Genomic DNA, 15,417 nt, shown 5'->3' with positions numbered 1-15,417 from the left:
TTTTTTTTTTTTTTTTATATTTTCTGTTCACCACGCTCTAATTCATAACTAGTGGCTTTAAATTGAACCTTTTACTTATAGACGGTATATTTAGTAAACAAAATTTTGCTAAACTTTAAATGAAAGAATTTAAAGTTTTAACATTATTGAAACTTTGATCCAAAACTTCCTAATTATTAGAAAAAAAATTTAGGAATGAGTAGTAGTGAAGTATTCAATAAGCATGACAACAATGGTTAGGATCTACTAGTACCAAACACATTTTCCACTTAATATAATGTTTTCGACTGTGATTATAAGATTCCTCTAATCATAAGAACTCGAATTCCTTTAGATCATAGCCAGAGTTAGAGGAGGAACAGTTGGAAGAGCAAGGAAGGGACCAGAGCTTACACTTGGAAAGATAACCATCGTCAAGGATGCAATCACACGAGGAAGTTACTTCGGAGATGAGATTCCAGACAGCATATCCATCATAAAACTACACCAGGACGAAGTGTTGGTGTTGCCGGAAGGAGCCAAAGTACTAGCTTATTCAGACAAGTACGAGGTGGAGATGTTCTCCATAGAAGATCATTTGTTCTGTATTCAAGGACATCCCGAGTATAACAAAGAGATTCTCTTCGAGATCGTAGATCGTGTTCTTCGTCTTGGCTTCATCAAGGTTTGCTTTATTATATAATGATCATCTTATAACGTAACAATGAGAATAAAATGTGGTATGTATCTGACGAGTTATGAGTTACTTTTGCAGCAAGAAATGGCTGATGCGGCAAAGGCATCGATGGATAATAAGGGAGCTGACAGGAAACTTTTGGAGACGATTTGCAAGAACTTCCTCAAAGGCAGAGTTCCAGCTAACTAGTTGTTTCACTCCCAAGTTATCTATTTGTCTCCTGTTATATTGGAAACATTTATGGATTTATGATCTTTGCATTATTATTCCTAATCAATGTATAACCTATTAATTAATCTCAAGCGTGACATTTATTTATGTTTTGTTTAGTTGAATCTTCCATGTTTTACATTTCTTGATCATTGGTCTAAACAGAATGAACAGAAACATAACCATATCAAAGGACAATGAGATACTTGGCAGTTACTTTGGAGACTTAGGTCCATATCATATGCCATCTCTTGATGAACTTGCAATCTACTTCGTCTTAACATTACACAAATCAAAAATAATCAATTTAAGTTACCACTTCTTTTCTTAGTGCTGGAATGAATACAAATCGAACGATAAGTAAAAAAATGAATAAACTTCAATCTGAGTCAAAAGCAACTTTATATGTAGTTAATGTAAAATATAGTCAGCATCTTTGTTTTTTTTCAAGGATCATCAGCAGAGAAATCAGGTTCAGAAGGTTTCTGAAACTTCACAAGCTCTTTGGTAGACTTTGCTGCAATACGGTTCTGGTGAACTTTACGAAGTGCATTCGCTGCAAACTTTGACGCCAAGAACGTAGCTCTGATGCTAGCAACATGCCCTTCTCCTTCTCCTTCCTCCTCTTCTTCTTCCTTCTTAAGCTGCTCAAGTTTCTTCTTCTTCACGTACCGTCTCCACGCAGCTTGTATGAAGATAGCAGCCCAAGTCCTCCACTGCTGCGAGTAGAATCTAAAAGTATGCTGAACCTGCCTGCTGTGCAGTCTCCTGAACTGGCTCGCCACGAACTTGAGCTCATCTGCTATCAAAGCAAACGCTTCCACTTCGGTTAAAGCCTTTGCGGTTCTTGTGGAGGAAGGTAGGTTGGAGCCGGATTTGGGATCAAGCGCCCACGTCAGAAGCTCTTCCCCGCAGAAGTCTCCTTCTTTGAGCAAACTACGGTTGAAGAAACCGCTTCTCCCACCATCTGTTGTCACGCTCTCTAGCCGGCCACGGATTATGAAGAGCATCTCGTTGACAGGGTCACCTTCCCTGACCAGGTAAGAGTTCTCCGTGTATAGACACGGCTTCAACCTCTCGCATATTGCATCGAGCAGCCTCTCTTCCATATTCTCAAACAGAGGAACCTAACATAACATAACAAGATGGTTTGGTTACATTGATGAGTGTTAAGAAGAGAGTCTCTATCCGATAAAGAAGCTTTGCAATCAATGTGTTAGAAGAGAGTCTCCGCGCGATAAAGAGGCTTTGCCAAACGGCATCACTTTGCAAAGCTTCTTTATCGGACAGAGACTCTCTCTTCTAACACATTGATTGCAAAGCTTCTTTATCGGACAGAGACTCTCTCTTCTAACAATGAGATCAAAGACTTTAAAAAAAAGTTAAGATTCAAACTTACCCTCCGGACCAAAGCTAGACAGAGATGACGTTTGATGTCTCTTCTCAGATCCTTTGGGAGGTTCTGAACCAGATTCTCTTCATCAACACCGCGCGTCTCCAACCACTTGTACTGGTCATAACGTCTGACCCGTTCTCTCAGGTCAGGTGGAAGCATCCGGTGATGCATCCACTGCTCCGAGTCACGCTTCTTCACCCTCATCTCCTCGAGACGGATCGTAAGAGACTGGAGATAAGTCTGCATGTTACCAATGAGGAGAGCAAAGAGAAGAAGCCCAGCAACAGCAAGTGCTATGGAGAATATGATCTCTCCAGGGTACGTGCTTGTCTGAAGCCCTTGACCGAGAGTGCTGCATGCATTAGAGAGACATCAAACAAAGTTACTAACGAAAACAAAGAGAGAGACATCGTCATAATCAAACACAGACGTTACGTTACCTGAGATTCTGAAGTCCCCACCACAGACAGAAGAAGTATTTAGCTACAAAGCTCTCAGACGAGACAATGCCAGAGGACAGTGCTCTCAAGTAGATTCCGAAATCAAAAGGAGGATTGTCGCCATCAGTGACATTGACAGGACAGCTTTTCTGGAGAACAGACTCTTTGATTCCGTTCCAAGCAGCATAACCGACCATGTTTTCGTTACCGCAAAACAAAAAGTTTCTGGTGCAGTTCGGTCTTTGATCAAAGCAAGCCTTCTTCCAGCAACCGTTGACGCGTTCTAAAGCCAGTAAGTACCATAACGCCCCAACCATCTGATAAAATTAAAAAAAAAAAAGGTAAAAGAGTTATAATCAGTTATATGAACCATAAAAAAAAAAGGAAAAAAGTATAGTAACTGACGTGACTAGCAAGCATGTAGAGTAGCAAGTAATAAGCAGCACCAGCCCAAGCTGTCTCAGCAAACACCCCAGCTGTTCTCTTTAGCTCTTGGCTTAAGGGATAGATCCGAATAAACCGCGGAATGTACTGTACTAGGATGATGGAACGTAACGCTTGCTTTGTCGCCAACACACTCCCTCCTGTAGATGTGTACAGAAACCTCCAAACTGCAATCTGGAACCACCACAACAGCAACAACAACAAAAATGACATAAACTAGTCATCACTTTAATTCAATATGAAGCATGTGTACAAAATATTGCTTCAACTCGGCATTGACAGTAAAAAATCGGTAAAAACTATAAAGTGCATAGTTACCGCCTAGCGATTTTTTGAACAGTGATATGAAGCAATAAAATTGTTTTTGTGGTATTATTACCTGTGGAAGTGGAAGAACAGAGAGGAAGTCAACGATGAAGAACTGCTGCAGATACCGTTTAGCTATCTGCGCAGGGTCGATCACAAGCTCTCCTCTCCCAAAAACCCTCGAAGAAGGGGCGACGAAAGCTGTCCTAAACTGGAGAGCCATGCGGAAAAGATAAAACGCATCGATGAACGTCCTCAGCGTCGTCGCTATGATAGCCAACCCCCGGTCGATGCCGATACACTTGTCGCTGTCGTTAATAAACGGAAGGTACAGGAAGAGAGGGTCCACCGAGACGGCGAGGATGCAGGAAGTGACGAAGAGCTTGTTGCACAGCAAAAGGAACTTGTCCTGCGGATCGAATATCTTCCTCTCTGATACTTTGAGATCTTCGGGGAAGACTGCTCGCGAGACGCCGAGACCGATTGATCTTCCTAGAGACCAGAGACCTTTGGAGCCTCTTCTAAAACCTTTCTTAAACGAACCAGAAGATGCATTGTTGTTACCCTGAACACTACCACCAACACGTGGTGGTCCTTGGAGATTGAGTGTGCATCTGTTGAGACCTGCTTCAGCACCCTGAGAGTATCTAGAATCCATACTATCCAACCTGTGGAGAACAAAAGAAACTAAAAGAAAGGCTTTAACTTTCAAAAACAAAAAAAATTGAAAGGATAACAACACAAGAAAGATGTCTGAAACTAGTTCTTTTGTCTGAAACAATTTAAAAAAACTAAGTTATATACCTTACGAACTTCTCGCGTTGGCCACTGATAACTTGTGATTTCACTGATGTTTTGACACAGTCGAACATGCTTTTTTTCCCCTGTGACTCAACTCATGAATCCCACAAGTGCAGAACCTGCTTTCTCGCAAATATAATAAAATAAATAAAAATAAATCATTAAAAAGTCGAGATATAAAGAAGAGCACCAAACATGTGATGTTTAATGTTGTTTCCAGAATTTCTGTCAGAAATCATTGGTATGAACATGGTTTGTTTTTTAAAGCCAGGCAATAGAGTATAAGAACATTCATTCATCCATTGTCGTTGACCTAAAATTCCAAATTGACTGAAAATTCAAAACCTTTAAATCGAAACATCTATAAAGGCATACGAAAAATCATCACTTTATATATATAAAGACGAGTTCTTTAGCATCAAAACGGTGTAAGAAGTACACAATCAAAGATCATTACACAGAGTAATAGGGAGTTGTAATGAATACCGAAGAAGAAGTAAGAGGGTATGAAGAAGTTGCAGGCTGAGATGAAGACGATGAAGAAGAAGAAGAAAGCGAAGGACTTTGGTGGAAGGAGACGAAGTCGTTTCAGACAAAAGAGATTTTATACTTAAAAAAAAAAATTGGATATTTGAGAAGAAAAGTGAGAAACTGTCTCTCCGTGCCGCCCGGGTCGGGTCCACCCCACCCCTCTTACTTACTGCCGTCCCATCTCTTTCTAATTCTTTTTGCGTTAGTTAGTTAATTATAAAATCAATTAGTTAACCGTACTTATTATTCTTTTTATTTGCTTTTACATCGAGTATTCTTAAATATTTACACACAAAACATAATAACTTTGCTGTAGAAAACTGTCTGAAGAATAAAAACAGGTTGCAAATTATTCTCGTACTAAATTTTGATCCGCCCTTCAAAGGGCGGGTATATTTTTGTTTTACATTTTTTTAGAAATTTTAATTTCATGTTTGTGTATTTTTTGTAAATCATATTTGTATTTTCTGTGATCATATTTGTGTAAATATTATTTTTTAAAAAGTTCAGTAAAAGATTTTGATAGTTATATTGAATTTGTGATTTTTCATAACTATAAACACTTCTATCATAGTCATTTCATATATTAATTGTACTTTATTTCTAACAGCTATAAATTTTTATTTTTCTTAAATAACAAAGTAATATTATTTTTGATCCACGTTTTCAAAGTGCAAATTTATTTGCCGAAACAAATTAAATTTATTGAATATAAATTATATTTCTGACTATTTATTTACATTTAAATGTTACAAAGAAAGCATTATATATGTGAATATTATAATAGGTTTAACGTTTTAATAAAAATAATTTTGATGATGAAATATATAATCAGGTTTAAATAAAATCAGAATATTGTGGTATTTATTTAGCATTTTGAATTATTCACGCAATTAAATATTTGTACTCGAAAAAACCAATATAGAATCGATCCCATAAGTCTATGCCTCGAATCTGATTATATTGGACCTATATATTAAAATATAATTTATTATATTTATCCAAATTTTGCTAAATTTAATTTATGATATAGTTTTAGTATATTTCATATACGATATGAATCCACGGCACCAGTGGTAAATCTAGTGATCTACATTGAATTCAGCTTAGAATTTGAATTAAATTATAAAAATTTCTATTTAGAAATCCCATACGATTAAAAATCCATCAATTTTCATTTATCCGTGATTTTTGTAATGGTTGACCGAAAAATTGAGATAATTTATTATCTTTTAATTATTTAATTTCATGATAATTATTTATTTATCGGCAAAATCCTAATTTTGTAGATATATTAGTTAGATAAATTTGTATTTCATGAATTGAAATAAAAATCTAATTATTTTTATTTTATATTAACTTTTTCAATGGTAAATAATATTATATTAATTATTTTTTATTAAAAGGTCAGGGTTAGTAAATATAAAGCATAAACTTAGATTTTAAATATTAGTAGTCATAATAGTAAGAATAAAGGTGGTTATTAATTTGGATTAATTAATGTATTATTGTTGATTAATAACATATATTTTCCGTAACAAAATGTGCATATATTTTCAAAAAAAAAGTGATGTAATTATTTTACATATTCAAATCGATATATATCAACAATTTATTTGTACATTTTCATAAATGTTGCAGTTATGGATCTTAGAATATAGGAATTAAAGGAAAACAGTTATAAAATATTTGTTTTTTTAATAAGCCCCAACCATTATGGAGTTAAAAACTGGTTACAAAATATTTATTTAGATCCAGTTATAGAATATATGGTTTTTTATTGTGGAAAAAATAGTTGTTGGACATAATCCCATATCAATTGGACATGTTGAAGAATTAATAGTATTGATTTCCACATGTACTTTTGAAAGAAAGAAAACCTTTTAGCTAGACATTATATTATTTAATTTGAGATTATAATATCTAACTTTTCCATTTTGAAAACATACATGCGTTGTAGTTTTTATGTAGTTTGGCAACTTACCTAATTCAGATTCAAGTATGACAGATTTCATACCGAAACAGAATGTTTCCTTAATTATTCTTACATCGGCCAACTGTATAACTTACAAGGAATTTTGTATTTTAATCAGTTTAATGATGAATTCTATAAAATGATTCGGATTAGCACAAATACTGGAAAAAATAAAGGAAGAAAAAGATGCGTAAGAGTACAAGACATGTGACTCTGCGAGGCCATAACAAAATAGAAAAGCCTAAATTTTATTTTTAAACAATAAACTTACATTCTCTTCAACATAAACATTCACAAATCTGAGCATATATTTTTGTGGTGTCTGAGTTATATATGAAGCAGCTAAACACTAAGCTGTATGCCTGTACACTTTGAATTTATGAATACTTGTTACTCATACTCAATTTGATATTAGAGAGGTTAACAAATACGTTGAAAAGAATGTTAAACCGAATGAGAGCAAGTTGATCAAACATAATATAAAATCATACTACAAGAAGAGCTAATCAAAGAAAAAAATGAGGTTTCAAATAACATTATAATAATAAATAGGATGGAATCACACTTTCTAGACGATCTCTGGTTTAGCAGACATTTGTATAACCTCAGCATCAGCAACGTGAACATCTTTCCCAAGAACCGTTACGTCAGCCACACGAGCCCAGCTTCCAACGGTCGAGTCCCACCCCACGATACTATCAGACACACAAGCATGTTCCTTGATCCTCACGCCTCTCATCACAGTGCAACCAAACAGCCTCACGCCCGGTTCAATCACGCATCCCGGACCGATCACCACGTCAGGCCCTATCAAGCATCTTTCTCCAATAACCGCTGTCTCATCCACCATAACATTCCCTAATATGTGATCTCCCGACGCTAAAAGCTCCCCCGGCGCGTTCTTTCTCAGATAGTCGAGATACATTCTCTGCCCTGTCAAGTAATCTCTCGGCTGACCTATGTCCATCCAGAAACCTGGCAGCACCATGGCGTAAAGCTTTTTCTCCGAGGCGATCTTGGGGAATATCTCTTTCTCTATCGACGTCCGTCTCAGCTCGATCCTGTCGAGCACGGACGGGTTCAAGAGGTATATCCCAGCGTTGATCTTGTCCCCCACGAAATGTTTCGGTTTCTCGACGAAACTCTCGACTCTTGCTTTTGCTTCTTTCTCCATAACAACCACGCCGTACTTTGAAGGATCATCTACTTTGGTCACCATGATGGAAGCTTCGGCGCCGTGGCTCTTGTGGAACTGGATCATCTCGAGGAGTGGGTATTCGCAGATGACGTCGCTGTTCAGCACGAAGAAGGGTGTGCCTGATTCGTCGTCGAGGAGCTTGTCACGAGCCAGAGCGAGAGGCCCTGCTGTCCCTAGGGGTTCGGTTTCTTGGGAGAAGGTGATCTTCATCTCCAGCTTCTTCTCGTATTCTTTCACAAAATTCAACATCACCTTTTAAATTAAAATAAAAAAACACAATGTGAGTCAATCATTATGCCACAGGGTAAATAATAATGAAACAATAAGGTAGTAATAGTACCTCTGGTTGTTGTTGGTTGATAGCTAATACAACTTCAGTAACTCCAGCAGCTTTTAGTGCTTCAATCTATTTTAATCAATCATCAACCAAAAAAGTATATGATCAGAGAATGAATGAATGCATCATAATGAGAAGAAGAAGAAGCTACCACCAACACATTTACCTGATGCAAAATCATGGGCTTGTTACCAAAATCAACAAGAGGTTTTGGCATGCTGAATGTAAGAGGTCTCAATCGAGTTCCGAATCCTCCTACTAGAATTACAGCCTTCATTCTTCTACAGATATAATGTAGTAGTAATCAACAAGAATTGTGCAACATGGTATTACTACCTATATATATTTTCTGGAAAAAAAAGGAAAATCTTCAATCTCTTTAAAAACTTTATAAGAACAAAACACAAAAGCCGGGTCAGCCTTAGTCTAGTGGCTAAGTGGCATCCAAGGCACCGGGGTTCGACTCCATCTTCAGGGGTTCCTGGGTGTGAGATTTCCCCAAGTGGCAAAAAAAAAAAGAAAAAAAAAAAAAAAAAAAAAAAAAAAACAAAACACAAAAAACAAAAGAAATCTCTTTGAATCAACTATATCTATATACATTTAACAGGCAGGAAACTTCTTATCACGATCAAGAAACAACGATGTAAATGAATAAGGATCTATAAGGGAAGAGAAGACTATGCGTTTCTTTTTTTTTTTTTTGAGAAAATGAGACTATGCGTTTCTTGCAACAGACTTACACGAAGTTTTTGAAGATGTTCTTTTTACAGATCTGAAACTAGGCGAATGTAGGTATATCCCTGTCTGTCGACTGGTTTGACACTGATAAGTGAAGAATGGTGGAAGGAGACGGAAGTCGTTTCAGAATTCAGACAGAGAGAGATTAGATTTTTCTTTAGAAGAAAACTGAAACTGCTGTCTCCGTGCAGTCCGAGTGGGGTCCACACGGTCTTACTTATTACCGTCTCATCTCTCTAATTCTTTTCCATGAGTCAGTCAATAGAAGAATTATCAATAAGTCAACAACTCTAAATATTATTTTTATTGGTTTACATACATATATAACGTTTTCAAAAATTTATGCACAAAAATAAAATAAAAAGTTTGCTTTTCAATAGAGTCTGAGAAAACAGGTTACAAATTAAATTGTTTAGTTATTCTTCACATGTACTTTTATTTAAAAAAACAAACCGTTAGAAATTATTTATTTAATTTGAGATTATGATATCTAAGTTTTCCATTTTGAAAAGATACATGCTTTGTAGCTTTTATGTAGTTTGGCAACTTGCCCAATTCAGATTCAAGTATGACAGATTTTATATCAAAAGTAGAATGTTTTCTTAATTATTCTTTCATCGGCCAACTGTATAAAATTATAAGGAATTTTGTATTTTAGTCAGTTTAATGAAAAATGATTCGTAATTAGCACAAATATTGAGGGAAAAAAAAAAGAAAAGAAGAAAAAGAGGTGCAAGAGTATAAGACCTCTGACTCCTGTGAGGCCAAAACAAAATAGAAAAGCCTAATTTTATTTTTAAAACAATAATTCCGAACATGTTTTGTTCTTCCACATGTAAAAATTGACATAGCCTTTCTCATTGTTCATCAGAGCCACTGATTAAAAAAAACAAGTAAAAACAAACGTTTCAGCTCAAGAGATTCATAGAATCCGCTATCTTGTTCCTGGCCTCGTCACAAAGAACATCAGCTTTGCTTCCGTATATCGGCTTGTGGATGATCACTCTGACATTCCCATGATTCAGTATACCTTCACTACCCGTAGGCATGATCTTCCCTGTTCCCATCAGCGTTATTGGCACTACTGGAACTCCTGTCTTAGCTGCTACCGTAAACGCACCTTTCTGTAATATATCAAGTTTTCAAGAAAGACAAGCGTCTCTTATGTGACTCCCTCTTAAACACAATAACCAAAGAAACTTGAGCGAGATTATGTGTTTACCTTGAAAGCACCTAACCGACCATCCTTACTCCGCGTTCCTTCCGGGAAGAAAAACACAGATGCTCCCTTCTTCACTAGCTCCATGCATCGTTTCAAGCAATCCTATAATACAATGCCACAAAAAGAGTTATGAGTTTTTTTTTAAAACAGAAACACTTGAAGATTAGAGTGAGTGAGGGAAGAAGCATGCATACCACTTGGCTTCTTGGGTCCATCCGCTTCAAGGGAACAACGCCCATCATGGACATGGCCCAACCGATGACAGGAATAACGAATATCCCCGTCTTGCTGATGAACTTATAGCTTTGGCCAAGGCTGAGAAGCGTGTATATATCCAGAAAACTCTGGTGGTTTGAAACATAACACAAGGAGTGTCGGATGACGGCAGATTCTCCAAGCCTTGGATCTCGGTTTTGTAGAACGGGTAGATGCTTATGGAAGCCCAGAGTTTAGCTATAAAGTGATGGAACTTTCTCCTGTAGCGGTCAAAGAGAAGTACAAAAGGATGGCCAATAATCATCAGGACGATGAGAACGATGGCGGAGACGCCAGCGACGAGGCAAAAGCATATCCCTCTGAGTCTTGAGCTCAACTTAATCTCTGCACTTCAAAGTTCAAAGACAAAAGAAAAGGATTAATTGTGTTATTGAAAAACAAAAGAAGAACAAGAGGTTGTTGTAATACAGCCCAAAGCAGAGAGAGAAGTTGTACCTGGTTCTGGATAAGTAGTAGATTCAGGGGTTGCAGCAGCTCCTGAAAGATCCGACCTCACACTTAATAACCTCCGTGAGTTCTTCTTATCACGAACTTTGAAAGGGTTACATCTTATAGAGCATTGTACACCAACACTACGCCTTGTTTCCCCTCTCTGAGCAGCTAAAGAAGAAGCAACAAAAGTTTGAGTCTTTACATAGAACAAAGCAGACGCAACAAGAAACCAATCTTGATTGATTCCTACCATGAAGGGAAGTAGTACTCAAGCTCGAAACACGACCAAAGAAACATCCTTTACTGATCGGAATCTGAAGTTCATAAGAGTAAGAGAGCTTAAAGTTTGAAACTTTCATTGTCAACTAAAAAAAGCCCATCACTTTCTCAATGAGACTAACGAAGTTATCCCGATTGAATTACAAGAACTTACCCGAATCAACGATGACTGTGATGAACAGATTGGTTTACTATAATCTGAGAACATAACATAATTAAGAAGAACAGAGTTATTATCTCCCGATTTAATTTACAGGAAAATGAATCTAGGAAGAAGTAGGGAAGAGTTTGGCGGGCATACATGGAGGAGGAGGATGTGAAGAGATGATGCCCCGAGCAGAAGCGACATCCATGGCGGAATCTCTCGAGAGCTAAAACATCCGTGAGATTTGCTCATGTTTTATCTCTCATCATCCTTCTCATGCTTTTATCTTCTTATATTCGTTGCTCCGCTGTTTTTTACTTTTTGTATATAAACTGTGTGTCGTTTCAAAGAGATAAAGCAGCGGGTTGCGTTTTTCTGTTTGTGAGACGAACTGCGTGCCGTTTGTTACTGAATATACAAGGCCTTAATTATGTCATGTCACTGAATAAATAGCCCCACTGAATAATTATTTTGATGTTTGTAAGGATTTCAGGCTTTGGGCCTTATATATTAATATAATTTGACGGGAAAAAAAATAGCCCTTCTAATGTCATAGAGGTATCTAGATGAGGTTATTTTTTTTTCTTTTTTTTTGTCAAGACGGAGTTCTTCTAAATAATTTTTGTAAAGATTAAAAGCAGAGAATGAAGGGTATTTCTCTAATTAAACTTGGAAATTCTGTGAGAAATTCATAGATATATTTGTCTTCTTGCAAGTAGCATAAATTTTAAAATAGAAATTAGATATGTTGTATCAAAATACTAATATTGTTTTTGTTTAAGAATTCCTCTAAGGTTTAATTATGCAATTAGAGTTTTTCTTAGTCCATTGTATAGTTAACGTTGTTTAGATATTTTCAGTTTCGTTTCCTAGTTGAAATTTTTAAAAACGTTCTGTTTATCTTCTCGAGAGCTAAAACATCCGTGAGATCTGCTCATGTTTATCTCTCGAGAGCTAAAACATCCGTGAGATCTGCTCATGTTTATCTCTCATCATCTTCTCATGCTTTTATCTTCTTGTATTCGTTGCCCCGCTGTTTACCTTTTGTATATAAACTGTGTGTCGTTTTAAGGAGATAAAGCGGCGGGTTGCGTTTTTCTGTTTGTGAGACGAACTGCGTGCCGTTTGTTATTACAAGGCCTTATGTAAATTGAAATTCACTGAATAAATAGCCCACTAAAGTTAGATGGGGTTCTTTTTTTTTCTTTTGTCAATTAGATGGGATTCTTCTTTTTTTAGATGGTTCTTCTGAATAATTCCTTTTTAAGATTAAAAGCAGAGAATGAAGGGTCTCTAATGAAAACTTGGAAATTCTGTGAGAAATTCATAGAATATACTTGTCTCTTGCAAGTAGCATAAATTTATTATTTATAAAATAGAAATTAGATATAGAAATATATTGTATCAAAATACTAATATTCTTTTGTTAGGAATTACTAATTATGTAATAGAGTTTCTCTTAGTCCATCTATTTATATAAAAAGAGGGTTTCCTTCCCTCCTGTTGCGCCACGTAGGACGAGAGGTCATTTTCGAAGTCTAAGGAGATGACATGTGTTTGTGTCTGTTAAGTGTTATTAGGCTTAAGTTCAGATTATGTTTTCGGCCCAGAAACTCTGCTATGCTCTAACCCTAATATAATCTGACGACGCTTTCTCTCCTCTGCGTTTTCGACCAAATCTCACCCATTACTCCTCATACTCCATTCCCTTTAATTCAATCTTAATGAGAGAACCTAGATCTTTCACTTCCTTTTGCTCCTCATGTTATATAAACCTTCTCCTCGAATCTCACCTCGATCCATTTTCGACAACCTCCATTCAGCCAAATCAAGCAATGGCACTGAAATCTGATCAAATCTCCGGCAAGTTTTAGTTCCAGTGGGCCCTACATTTTTAACGACATCTCAGTCCTCAAGGTTACTGCTTCTCTACTCTCTGTTTTAGTGTCTGGCTAATCTTTTCAATTGTTATTGTCATCTCTCATGGATGGTTAAAATTAAATTATCTTTTCTGTCTTTTCTTTTAGTTATGAGCTGGAAGCTGAAACCCTTACGATGTCCTCCCCTGCTAAACTCTGCTGCGGCCAAGTTTTCTTCCAAGAAATATCTCACTTTCTCAGGCCCTTTGCCTAATTACTTTTACTGGGAAATATAGGCGTTTCCCTTTTCTTTTTGAAACGGATGTATGAGTCTCAGATGAATTATGTCATCTTGGCTGTTTTTATCTCAACAACTTTATATCGTAATTGGTTAAGTTTCAATAAAAAAAATTATTTTTTTTTGTATTAATTGCCAGCCTAGCGTAGAAGCCAAAGGCCAAGTTGATATTCTCATCTTTAGTGCACTTTGTACAGAAAGATCATATTCCACACAAATCTATAATTGGAGTTAGTCGTCTGAGCTAGGATCTAAATCTCCCTGTTATTTTTATCGTATGAAGTGATAATCTTTTATCATAATTTTTGTCGCCAGACCAATTCGTTAGAGGGGATTTAGATTCTATATGGAACCATAACCAAAACTCAGTATCGTTTCTTTAACTGATTATCATTTTGATTCGGAACATTGTAGCCTTTTTGTGACTAACAAATAGACAATGTTGAAGAAGCCAAGCAGTTCAAACTTCTAAGTCTGAATGAAACAGCTCAATTAGTTTTTGTACTGAGTTTACAGTGGAAATATATAAAAGGTTATGATCATATTTATGATTAGTTTATTTACCCATTGTCATAGTTTAATCTCTTAGTTCAATTCTGTATAACACTACATTCATTGTCTTTTCAGTTGTACTTCGATTAAACTGAGCAAGTTATCCTTTTCATGCCTATTTGTCTATTATTATATATGATATTTAGAGTGGCTCAATGCGTTTGTATACATATAATTTTAATTAGTTACTCCCAACATCGTTCAATTTTTACAAGTCACTTTTTTCACCAAATACAAGTTATTTATTTGTAAACTTCAGTTTCCCTTATCGTTCAAATGTTACTAAAAGAAGGCTTTTTTTATACCAACAACTTTTCCGGTCATATATTTAAGGTCAATTTGCTTTAATAATCATAGCAGCACCATATATGAAGAATATAGCCATGCATGAAGTTGTTGTCAATTTGGTATATAATTAGACAACGCTCTCCTTTCTTGCGCGTGAGAAATATTTAAACAACGCTCAATATCATACTATACTATATTTGTCCATATATAGTACAAAACAATTATTTTATAATACACAACCATTATGAAGTGCATGAAAAAATAAAAAGGCTAAAAAGATGAAAGGTTTGTAGAGAGTAAACTATACCCTAAACCCAAACTATATACCCTAAACCCAAACTCCAAACCCAAACCATATACACTAAACCCTAAACTCAAACCATATACCCTAAACCCAAACCCTAAACCCAAACCATATACCCAAACACTAAACCCTAAACCCAAACCATATACCCAAACACTAAACCCTAAACCCAAACCATATGCATAAACCCAAATCTTAGACCCTAAACCCAAATCATATATCCTAAACTTAACCCTAAACCATAAACCCAAACTCTCAACCCTAAACCCAAACCATATACTATAAACCAAAACCCTAAACCCAAATCATATACCCAAACCATATACCCTAAACCCAAACCCTAATCATAAACCCTAAAACCCAAACCTTTATTCATTTCGTGACTATACTATACGTATTATTGTATAGAATACTCGACACACCCACAAACTTTATATATATGAAATTCTCTAAAATTTCTTTAGATAGAGAGATGATGAGTGGCGACAATGTTGGAGAACAAAACAATGTAACTGATCAAGTAATGAGTAAGAAGAATCATGAAGGCAGAGAAGGAGATATAAATTACAAAAGAGAGAAAAAGAAATTTATCAAAATCATACTGTAATTTAAAATAGTATGGATTCAAAATTGCGATCATGAAATATTATATAAAATTTATAAAATATATGTTTGTTTTGAAATTTTCAAAACATATTATGTGTAGAAAA

General features: G+C 35.9%; 3 protein-coding genes and 1 pseudogene across 5 annotated transcripts; 1 reads left to right on the top strand and 3 right to left on the bottom strand.

Annotated features, from left to right (window-relative positions):
* Positions 1–334: 334 nt before the first annotated feature.
* On the top strand, positions 335–994 carry LOC130505658 (gamma-glutamyl peptidase 1-like; the record flags this gene model as incomplete). The annotated part of the gene is given in 2 exon segments (XM_057000262.1): positions 335–664; positions 755–994. Coding segments are annotated over 2 exon segments (441 nt in total), but the record flags the coding sequence as incomplete, so codon positions are not given.
* A 184-nt stretch (positions 995–1,178) lies between these two features.
* Positions 1,179–4,892, bottom strand: LOC130505657 (putative cyclic nucleotide-gated ion channel 9). 2 transcript variants are annotated; one of them, XM_057000260.1, is made up of 7 exons: positions 4,760–4,892; positions 4,277–4,392; positions 3,546–4,140; positions 3,128–3,340; positions 2,723–3,039; positions 2,286–2,634; positions 1,179–2,013 (listed from the first exon to the last, which is right to left on the bottom strand). In XM_057000260.1, the coding sequence occupies exons 2-7, from the start codon at positions 4,342–4,344 to the stop codon at positions 1,333–1,335; spliced, it is 2,223 nt and encodes a 740-aa protein (XP_056856240.1). In that variant the 5' UTR covers positions 4,345–4,392; positions 4,760–4,892; the 3' UTR covers positions 1,179–1,332. The 2 variants fall into 2 exon arrangements, with proteins under 2 accessions (XP_056856240.1, XP_056856241.1); XM_057000261.1 differs by lacking the exon at positions 4,760–4,892 and having other exon boundaries at positions 3,546–4,159.
* Positions 4,893–7,223: 2,331 nt separating this feature from the next.
* On the bottom strand, positions 7,224–9,296 carry LOC130505656 (probable mannose-1-phosphate guanylyltransferase 3). Of its 2 annotated transcripts, none has more exons than XM_057000258.1 (4): positions 9,055–9,296; positions 8,481–8,595; positions 8,318–8,383; positions 7,224–8,229 (listed from the first exon to the last, which is right to left on the bottom strand). In XM_057000258.1, exons 2-4 carry the CDS (start codon positions 8,589–8,591, stop codon positions 7,348–7,350), a joined length of 1,059 nt encoding a protein of 352 aa, XP_056856238.1. In that variant the 5' UTR covers positions 8,592–8,595; positions 9,055–9,296; the 3' UTR covers positions 7,224–7,347. The 2 variants fall into 2 exon arrangements, with proteins under 2 accessions (XP_056856238.1, XP_056856239.1); XM_057000259.1 differs by having other exon boundaries at positions 8,481–8,592; positions 9,055–9,244.
* A 531-nt stretch (positions 9,297–9,827) lies between these two features.
* LOC130505659 (1-acyl-sn-glycerol-3-phosphate acyltransferase BAT2, chloroplastic-like) lies at positions 9,828–11,658 on the bottom strand (annotated as a pseudogene).
* Positions 11,659–15,417: the final 3,759 nt, after the last annotated feature.

Source organism: Raphanus sativus, unplaced genomic scaffold (genome assembly GCF_000801105.2).
Source record: "Raphanus sativus cultivar WK10039 unplaced genomic scaffold, ASM80110v3 Scaffold2465, whole genome shotgun sequence".
NCBI classification, from domain to species: domain Eukaryota; kingdom Viridiplantae; phylum Streptophyta; class Magnoliopsida; order Brassicales; family Brassicaceae; genus Raphanus; species Raphanus sativus.
This window is presented reverse-complemented; position numbering and strand designations above follow the sequence as displayed.

Coding starts and splice junctions, on each gene's coding strand:
- LOC130505657 (XM_057000260.1), bottom strand. CDS start 4,344: ATGTTCGACTGTGTCAAAACATCAGTGAAATCACAAGTTATCAGTGGC. Junction 3,341..3,545: donor CTGTTCTTCCACTTCCACAG/GTAATAATACCA, acceptor TGGTGGTTCCAG/ATTGCAGTTTGGAGGTTTCT. Junction 3,040..3,127: donor TCTACATGCTTGCTAGTCAC/GTCAGTTACTAT, acceptor TAATTTTATCAG/ATGGTTGGGGCGTTATGGTA.
- LOC130505656 (XM_057000258.1), bottom strand. CDS start 8,591: ATGAAGGCTGTAATTCTAGTAGGAGGATTCGGAACTCGATTGAGACCT. Junction 8,384..8,480: donor AGCCCATGATTTTGCATCAG/GTAAATGTGTTG, acceptor TGATTAAAATAG/ATTGAAGCACTAAAAGCTGC. Junction 8,230..8,317: donor TCAACCAACAACAACCAGAG/GTACTATTACTA, acceptor TTAATTTAAAAG/GTGATGTTGAATTTTGTGAA.